Here is a 10,144-nt window from a genome sequence, read left to right as displayed (position 1 = left end):
CAAACAAAGCGAAAAAAAAAAAAAGACATCTCGTTTTAAAACCAAGACATCTCCGCTTGTTTGCGCACAGGAGCTGCGTTATTGCTCCCTCCCTACCGAAAAAAAATTCCTGGCTATGGCATTCATGGCAAGCGATCTCTTTTGTAACGGATAATTCGCGCATTATCCGTTACAAACAGTCGCTTGCAATCAATGACGCGCATGGACAATGCGTCAGCTTTGAGAGACTCTCTTTTTACGACAGATTCGAAATGGCGTATATAGAGTGTCGCAGCTAATTATGTTAAGACGTTAGAAAAAAAATGTAATACACGATGCAACATACGATTATAAGACCTAGGGTGCTTGTTCATCAGACCTTTGACGACGAAACACCACATAGGCCTCGTAACGGTATCTTGCACCGTGTTTCTTTAGCATTTTTTTCCTTTAAATAGGCTGGCTAACGTTAGCTGGGACACGCGGTATAATATCTGACGACTGGAAGACGCGCTAGCGGAAATATATATATTTCCGCACGTATATATACTCGCGTTGAACAGTGTGTGGCAACTCCTTTCGACAGTGCAGACAGTGTGGGGCATTGAAGCATGGCAGGCTAAGAGCTGAGGAGCACCGTTTATCCAAAAGTTTTTCAAACGAAGCTTTCTTTGTTTCTTCCTTGGACTTTACCACTGCTGCTGCTGTCGCTGTTTTGCACGTCGCGCCGGGGGGGTGAAAGGGCGCGAGGGGCGCGTCTTTCACGGGGAGTGAACGCACGGCGGAGAACAAACGCGCGTTCTGCGCCGTGCTCCCTTAAGGGCTGCAGAAGTAGGCGTCTCTTTTCTCCTTTACAATCACCGTATATGTAGAGCAAACGCACCTTCTTCCGACGGGCGAGAAGCCGTGGGGGAGGCGACGTTTAGCTGCGGCACCAAGTGCCTATTTATATCAGAGGCTCCGGCAACAGTCACCAACGCCGCACGCATTTTGAGCGAACGCGGGCAAAACGCCGATGGCGTCGACAACAGTTCTGCGTGTTGCCGATGCTGCTGCATGTCCAAGTTTATACAGCTGATAAAGCTAATATCATTACTCCGTATATCTCTCTACAAGTTTGCTATCGCAATTGATGCTTCGCCTTTCAGGTGAAACTGCGACCACTTTTTTCATTGCCGGACGCGACCATCGAAAAGTGAGCTCTTAACAGCTTCACTGTAATAAACTTTCTTGCCGAGGCGGGATTCGAGCCCGCGTACCCCCAGTCCCAAGGCGAGCGTCGTATAACCACTATAGGTTATACAGCCACGCTTGCAGAGCATGCATTTATGCGAACCATATGATTGCGTTCGAGCGTCTTCGTCCACAGCTGGCGCGTTCGCACGCTCGTGCTCTGCGAGGTGAAGAGGTTTTGCGCGCTATGAGAGCGAAAGAGAGAGACGCATTCACGGAGCGGGTCTGCTGGAACGCGTTGTCGGCATTGCAACGCGGTGTCGGTGTTGCAAGCTGCGCTAGGCAACGCGCAGTGACGGCCGTAAGTACGAGACGTGTGAAAAGAAATTATCATCATCATGAGTAATAGGATGAAAAGTTCGCGCGTATACTTCCAGAAACTGCTGGGCTACGATCACCCAGCTTCGCTGTTTCAAGCGTTGCGCGGCCGAGTGCAAGGTTTTCTTTTTTTTTTTTTTTTTTCTAAATGACTTTATTGGTGGTGATTGCTGCAGGTGCACATCCGGTGTACTTATTCCGCTGGAGAGAAAGTAAAACTGCTTACAAGTTACAAGGGTCTGTCGTGGCGGCTTGACTTCTCAACCACCTATTTCGAAACAGCCGTGTCGCCGTTGTAATGAATGACAGTCAAAGTTCACTCCATGTGAGATGTACGTAGTAATCTTGTGTAAAGTGTAGCGTAAGCAGGGTGTCGGAAAAGCCCCTATGTTTGTTAAAAGTTGTAGGAATTTACAGAATAGAAAGTTTAAGTAAGCGGTACAGCGAAGATAAGAAGTTTACGCCACGCCATGTTAATATTCCGCGCATGCCCCACAGTCGAGCACAAGCTTGTTTTCTTCTTTAGATGTTGTAGTCTTGGATTTCCACAAAAACTGCTACAAGTGCGCCTTCCGCTTTGTGCCCAATACCCTCTCTACCACATGGTATATGGGAGTGCGGGCACGACCCATAGACACCACCCATCACCGGACCAACCGTCGAGCAGGGTGAGGCCCAGCCGACAAGCCCTGAAGACCAGCATCGTCTGTTGAACAGGGCCCAGCTATCGGCTCATGCCCATGGCATCCTGGACTAGGGACGCCGCCCACCTCGGATGATTCCACCGTAGGCTCATTTATACAAATAAAGTTTATTCCTCCTCCTCCACAAGAACTTCGATGTCACTTGAAATGCTTCTGCGGACGTCCAAGGCTTGCTGCCATCCAAGGCTTGCTGCCTGGCTCGGACATCATTATCACGCAGCATCAAGAATGCCTAATTGAAAATTAAATTATCGGGTTGACTACCCGAAACTGAACGGTTGGTTATGAGGGACATCGTAGTGGAGGGCATCGGAATAAATTTGACCACATGCATATTTTTGTTTTTCATATTCACACGAAGAACCGGCACACGAACGTGTTTGCATTCCGCGCAGATTAGAATGCGGCCGCCGCGGCTGGGAATCGAACCGACGACTTCGTTCTCAGCAGCACAACGCTATATGCACTGAGCCGCTGCGGCTGGTAGAAAGAATACCTCTCACAGCAATATACAGCTACACCCTGTCCCCACGCATCTCTGGTCGCTCAGTAGCTACGGCGTTCTACTTCTCACAACGAGGTACTGAGTTCAACTCCAGGCCGCCGCGGCCGCATTCTAATGGCAGCGGAGTGTTAAGACACCGGACGGACTTTTTGTGGGCGTGGTAAAGAATTTAAAGAGCCCCATGTCGTCAAACTAATCTGGAAATCTGCACAAAGGCGTCTCAAGATCATCTTGAAAAGGGGCCAGCGCACACAAACAAAACAAACAAAAGGGGAGTGGTCGGTTATGCAGCGTTTGCGTCGCCCACTCACCTCTTCAAGCTGTGTATTTGTAGGCTGCCTAAACTGGGGATTGGCACCTTTATAAGGCCCAGTTGGCGACCTACTACTGGCGTTCAAGACCCGACCTTACTTTAGGACAGTAAACTCCATAACCAAAGCCCTTCACCACGCCAGCCGATTTCAGCTGCAAGTTTGCTCATTTTGTCACGGCATCTATTCCTCTGCAGTATACTCGATCGACTGTATGTGTTCTTTTTCCCATTTCCCCCATCTCTTACTGCAATAGACGACTGGTTGACGTTCTACGCATCATATGACCTGCCCAACTTCTTCCTCGTCTAGAAAACAAGCCGGTTTAGTGCCATTTCTTGTTACGCCTACGTATATATCATATTTCGTTGCATCACTGATTGCACGGCGCCTACTTGTTTTCGTTTCTTTGTGCCACCCCAAAATTTGGACGCATAGGCTATTACCCATTGGTTCTGTAAACACAAACGCTATAAGCTGGGCTGTTTAATGTAGGTTCATTATGGCAAAACAGCGCAGACAAAGGGACGGGTAAGCGCTGTTTCAGTTTTATCAGACTGTGTTAGTTGAACGCCACGCGCTCCGCTCCGCGATTTCACGCGCTGAGGCACTGCTGGGAACTACGAAGCATCCGGAAGGTTACGCTGCTAGGGCACCGACCGTGGGACATGTTATTTTATTTTATTTTTGTAGTTAGATTTCTCTTAATTTTTATTTAGTTAATTTATGTATAGGACATCTTAAAATCTGTGTTAAGGAGTTACCAAAATCTTAATTTTGATTATTCACCTTTACCATTTTGTTCGTTGTTAGGTGCATGTTTTATTTTATCCAGTGTGGCCAATCCCCCTCGTGGGTACGAGCCATGTTTTGAGGCAACAACAACAACAACAACAACTACGTGGATTTCGCATTTGATGCGCGCCTCTTGCAGAGAAGCCAGCGACGCGCTATCAGCTCGGCTGCTAAACCAAGAAACCAAGCAGACGCACTCTCACATTCCGCTCAAGCGAGGGAAGCGATCTCCGTTCCGCTGCCGTCGTGAAGGTTGTGCGCACGCGCAGTATAGCTTTCGCGCTAAGCGGTTGTGCGAAAATTGCTAGCATATGCCGGTCCGAGTGGAGCGCACCGTAAACGTTCAGCGAAAACACTCGATTGCGTTGTCTGTTTCATCACCCGTCTCGTCATCTGCGCTGTTTCGCCGTAATGTCTGTAAACATATTCCAAAGCAAGGTCAATAACGGGACGCCAACCGAGTGCGTTCTGCAGGACAGCGCACTTGTCGCGCGGTAAGCCGTTCCGCCAAATGCATAGAATTGTATTGCGATCTGCTGTCTTCTGCTGTCACCTGCTATTACCTGCATAGCGGAAGAATTATCAGTTCCTCTTGTCGGTGGTAAACTTTCATTCGCATATTACATCAGCAGAGATTCAAAGCAGGGACTTTGCGGACCCCCTGCCGAAAATGATTGCGACTAGATTTTAAGAGCTGAATGTTAATGTTATTCGACGCCAGTTTGGTTGCTTTCATCGACAAAGACAACGCGACAAACAATTAATTAAAATATAACAGAAACCAGAGCGTGGCGTAACAGCTGCCTCAAATTATCGCACAGTCCCTTTTTCTTGGATGGAACTGCTCGAGGTACGATTATCTTGGGGTCCATCTCTGGTTTTATGCGCAAGTGCTTTCACCGGTAACTGTCTGTCTTTTCTTACGGCACCGCTTTCGTTTCTACTGCAGCGCCGCCTTTGCGTCGTCTTGGTCGGCGTCTACGCAACACACGCGTAGTTCCACTGCTTCCGCTTGTTTCTACGGTGGTCTTTGTGGTGACGTCTCTTCTTTCGTCATCTGCGCCCGTGACGTTGGACTGCTGACGCTCGGTGTACATGCAGTACGAGCGGCCTTCAATGCAGATGCCCGATTCTTCGTTAAACTGGGTGGTACAACAAAGGAAAACGAAAACAGACGTGTGAATGTACGGTATTTATATCTCAAGCAAGCGGACTCAAATTTTTCCATACGTATGCATTTTTTATGTCTTTTTTATTTATTTATTTTTATCTTTCGGCAGGTGGTTGCCGTCGCCGAGCTATCCCTGTGGTCCCGCCTTAGGTTCAATGCGAGACACGCTAGATCAGTTTAGTAACCCGTGTTACGCCATCTGTGGTGAAACAGACGGGCCACGCCAAATCAGGTTGTGCATGCACCACGAACGTTGTACAGCACACTCTCCAATCGACATGAGCACAATCGACATCTCCAATCATTACGATTGCGTATGCGTGTACAGATTCACGGAGTTCTCACTGAATTGGACGATTGACAACTGCGCTGCCACTGCTACCGCTATTAAAGTATCGCGCAATAAGCAGTATCGTTATCATAACCCCACTGCAGCTTGTCATTGGGGATGGTGTTCTTTTGCTAAGTACGAGGTCGGAGGTTCGGTATCCTAATGGCGGCGGTCACATTCAAGCAGGGCGGAGTGAAAAAAAAAGAAAAAAAGGAAATATTTTGTTTAACAATCTTCAGGCGCTCGATATTAAACCCCAGGCGGCCAAAATTGATCTGGAGCCCTCCACTAAGGTGCCCCCCCCCCCCCATGCCCATGAGTTGCTTTGGCATGTTAAACCTCACAAATTAATTAATTTATTAACTGATTAATTAATAAGTCAGCCCTACAATAACTTACTTTGCACCTCACACCATGATGCCCGACCCACGTCTCATTGCCCCTGGTGCAGACGTAGAGGCACTCGTTCATGCTGAAGATGTTCTGAAAAAAAAAAAAGGAAATACTTGCTAGTTGTTTTCTTTTTCAAAAATATAGATAAATGAAATGAAATAAATGTGCACGGGCGTATCTATGAGTTTCGTGTCTTTTCGAGTTGTTTAATCAGCTGTCAAGTCACGCACTATGACCACATATTCCAACCAGCCGCTAGTGCGACCCCTAGCAGCCTTAAATAAGTAGCATGCATTGATGCAGCACGCTCCCCAGTGCACGGTCTCAAGCTTTTGAACCACATGTGCATAACAGTTTTCACAACTTAGAACTGCAGAATTTGAAGCGCAGCATGGCGAATTTTATGCGCACATCACCTGAACGTTAAACATCAATTCAAAAAGCACAACAACACAAACGGCACTAACAGTATGCTCAATTGGGCTGGTTGGTACATCTCAGTAAAAAAAGAAACCTAACGGCGCGTGACACAGCGCACAGAAACAAAACACGTCTAACCAACAAGTAGTCCATGAGCTAGCTAGTTAGTAATAGTCCGTAACTAACAAGAAGATGCATCACTAACCATCCACCATGGGCATGCTGCTTAACCGAAAGATCCGCCAACCACAGTCTGAGGTGGGGCTCCAATCCCATCTTTCAAAACTACAAGGTAATAAGAAAGTAGTGCGAACTGCGTGGCCCGCGAGATATTTGAAGCTTTTTAGGGTATTTACACGAGGAAACGTATGCGTCAGGCACCCGCTCCTGTCCATGTATTGTCAAAATAAATTATCTACTATTACGCTGGCCATTTTTTCCCCCTTGTTCTTATTTTGCGTGCTTTCTTTCACGTCTTTATTTCTTCTTGTTTTTTATATGGCGCATTCGAAGGTAATGCTCTTATATGTCAGTCAGCGCCCTCTTTGCTTATGCTACTTGCGCGCATTAGCATTGAGTACATCTACGTATACGCCATACTGCATTGCGCCACTTGTTTTGCTACTAATTTAGTCCGTGCAAGAAACGTAGCGAGACATAACAGAAAGAGGCGTCTCCAGCCATCGTTCTTTATTCGTTTTTTTCGGGTTTGTCAAGCTTCTTTTCGCAGTTAAGAGCGGTGTTTTTGGTATTGCAGAAATGGTAATCAACGAACACAGCTCAGTGCTCTCTTAAATTATTATTAAATAATAATTATCTTAAATAAGAGGAGCAAAATGTTGCCCACCTGCATTGTAGCTCCCGGGAAGTCTCGCATCTGGCGTGTCCCGCACTTCCAGTCGCCGACTTGAGTAGTGAGTGAGTTCCCGGCTGCCGACACGGCTATGAGGCACACAGCGACGGCAACGGACGCGGAGACGACAGCGGCGACCGCGTAGTAGCAGAGCAAGCAGTAGTGACGTGGCGCCGCTCTTTGGCGCCACTCGACGTGACGCACGTTCTCGGCGGCCACCGTCAGGTGTCGCAGGCATTTCGCTCTGCGTTTCGAGAGAAACTTTCTCACTCGTTTCAGATCGCGAACGCTCAGGCGCCGCAACGGATTTCGTGCCAGAATCAGCAGGTCACCTTGCAGCGACCCTGGGGCTGTCGAAATTACCTCACTTCGCAGTAAATCACGGGTCAGCGAGCGGCGACTCATGCTGCTCGCTCGTCCTGTACACACCTGGCTCAGCAAGAGGGTCGAGGCAAAGGCAAATGCCTTTCGCGTGAGCGTTCGATGTGCAAACGCACAGAGGCTTGTTGTTGCCTCAACACATGGCTCATACCCACGAGCGGGGGATTGGCCACACTGGAGTTGATGAAAAGTGCACCCAACAAAAGACAAAGAGGGGTAAAAGGCAAGCAATCAAAAACGATATATTCGGCAACTAAAGCCTAACAAAAATTTTGAGAGCGCTCATTCATAAACATTGTGAAAAAAAAAACATTTAAGCCAATTCCACGTTTGTGAAATCTTATGAAACAGCCGAGCTCTGCAAGCTTAGTGGGTGTATAGCGTAGTGGGTATGACGCTCGCCTTCCGATCGTGAGTGCCCGGGTTCAAATCCTGCCTCTTTCTCTCTTTTTGTCTCTCTCTCGCTCTCATTTTCTCTTTCTCTCGCCCATAGCAAGTTGTGTTACAATCGTCGGTACAACGCAATCATATGGTTCCTATGAATGCATGTTGTGCAAGCGTGGGTGTATAGCCCGGGTTCGAATCCCGCCGTGCCAAGTTTATTTTATTTATTTGCTACGAGCATCGCTGCGCACGGACCAAGCTCGACTTTAACAGCTCGGCTGTAAAATAATAAAATACACAACGGTCGACACCCCAGCAGCGTAATCTTCCGGGCGCTTCAGTGAACTTATGCAGAGCTTGTTGTTATTGTTGTTGCCTCAAAACATGGCTTGAAATGCGATGGTTAAGTTTCTTCTCCTTCTCTTATTTACCAACTACGGATACTTGCTTGCTTGCTCCTTCCAATATGGCGCGTGCCCACTACGGGGGATCGGCCAAGAATACGGCTGTCAAAAGGGGGAGGCGAGATAAAACGTTAAACAAAATGCATAAAGCAGGCTAAAGTTTATTTGGTTAATTACATTACGGCACACATTTCAATCTACGAATTGTAGCTAGTGAGTATGAAAGACATATACCTATGGCTTGGAACGACTTCTCTGGACTTATGGCAGTTTCGAGATAATAAATGTCGAAGTGTCCGACGAAAACTAGGTATTGGGTACCATACTCAAAACGGAACCAAAGTGGACATCCCGAATGGTGTCAGGGATACGATAACCGTTCCCCCATTACCAAAGAACATGCATCCCGTGTACCATAAAGGCAGAAGAGAAAGCAGAGCAATGGTCATACAAAAGAAATTTGGGAATAGCCTAGACGCAGTATTTGTAGACACTGCTAGATACAAGCACAGGCGCGGCTTTACAGCCGTAGCAATTGATCACGAAAAGAAGTGCAAAACATGCGTTACGGCAAGCACAGTAAACATCGAGACTGCGGAGGAGATAGCTATTGCGCTAGCACTATCACATACCGAAGCGGACGTTATAGTCAGTGACTCTCAGGCGGCAATACGAAATTTCGCTAATGGCCAAATCTCTCCTGAAGCACTACGAATCCTAATGGCAGGTACCAAAAGTCAAGAAAATGATGTTCATTTAATATGGACACCCGCTCACACCTCCACCTCGCCAGGAGACAGCAATAATAATAAGACGGCGCATGACGTGGCTCGAGTGCTTATGGACCGAGTCACGGCCGATAATAGGGCCGGCACCTTAACGTCTCCTGAGAACGAGGATGGAGAAGAGTGGGAATGGAAGGATCGTATGACCAGATTTAATGACATCACACAACACTACAAATTGCAAAGGTGCATTTTCCCACCACCTCACCAAAAGCTCAGCAAAAAGCAGTCTGTCGAATGGCGGAAATTACAGACCAGAACTTATCCGAACCCGGCGATCTCACATCTCCTTTACCCAGACATGTGCAAGACAGACAAATGCAAAAACTGTGGTTCTAGAGCCAATCTGGAACATATGCTATGGGAATGTCGAGGCATAACAAACAATAATGGGGATGCAGCCTCTCGCGATCGCCTCCGCGTGCGCTGGGAGACTGTGTTGCTCAGCTAGCTCTGCCCTTGACGATCAACTTTGGGCTGTCCAACGGGCCGAGGAAGCCGCCATAGCTCAAGAGCTCCTGGCCGTCACCTAGGCGGGACCATTTGCCCGTCCCACAAACTCGCAGGGCCTTTAAATAAGTTATTTGACTGACTGACTGACTGTCCGACGAAATGCATTGACGTTCCAGCTAATTTTGTGCTTCAATGCATGAAGCAGGTTTTCTTAGCGCACCGCCACGAAGTGCGCGCGGTGCGCGTACGAATATACATAAGACAAGGTTATCTGAATATGATGCGCATTCGATACCACCCAGCACCTCAGAAATTCGTTTTTTTTTTCTTTCCTTTTTTTTGTCATTGAAGAACGGCACATACCAACGGCATGCACCCAGTGACCCAAGTTAGCGTGTACATACATACATACATACATACATACATACATACATACATACATACATACATACATACATACATACATACATACATACATACATACATACATACATACATACATACATACATACATACATACATACATACATACATACATACATACATACATACATACATACATACATACATACACACACACACACACACACACACACACACACACACACACACACACACACACACACACACACACACACACACACACACACACACACACACACACACACACACACACACACACACACACCGCAGAAAGTGCGTGAAATGTCCTAAGAATGTCGTT

The 10,144-nt window shown here is 47.2% G+C and overlaps 1 protein-coding gene across 1 annotated transcript; it reads right to left on the bottom strand.

The window, feature by feature from the left end:
- Positions 1 to 4,024: 4,024 nt before the first annotated feature.
- On the bottom strand, positions 4,025 to 7,418 carry LOC125944433 (uncharacterized). The gene is made up of 3 exons (XM_049664925.1): positions 7,008 to 7,418; positions 5,747 to 5,830; positions 4,025 to 4,987 (listed from the first exon to the last, which is right to left on the bottom strand). The coding sequence occupies exons 1-3, from the start codon at positions 7,416 to 7,418 to the stop codon at positions 4,766 to 4,768; spliced, it is 717 nt and encodes a 238-aa protein (XP_049520882.1). The 3' UTR covers positions 4,025 to 4,765.
- Positions 7,419 to 10,144: the final 2,726 nt, after the last annotated feature.

This window comes from Dermacentor silvarum, chromosome 3 (genome assembly GCF_013339745.2).
Source record: "Dermacentor silvarum isolate Dsil-2018 chromosome 3, BIME_Dsil_1.4, whole genome shotgun sequence".
NCBI lineage: Eukaryota > Metazoa > Arthropoda > Arachnida > Ixodida > Ixodidae > Dermacentor > Dermacentor silvarum.
Note: the sequence above shows the minus strand (reverse complement) of the source record. Positions and strands in the feature narration are given on the sequence as shown.

Coding starts and splice junctions, on each gene's coding strand:
- LOC125944433 (XM_049664925.1), bottom strand. CDS start 7,418: ATGAGTCGCCGCTCGCTGACCCGTGATTTACTGCGAAGTGAGGTAATT. Junction 5,831..7,007: donor TCCCGGGAGCTACAATGCAG/GTGGGCAACATT, acceptor TTTTTTTTTCAG/AACATCTTCAGCATGAACGA. Junction 4,988..5,746: donor ATCATGGTGTGAGGTGCAAA/GTAAGTTATTGT, acceptor TGTACCACCCAG/TTTAACGAAGAATCGGGCAT.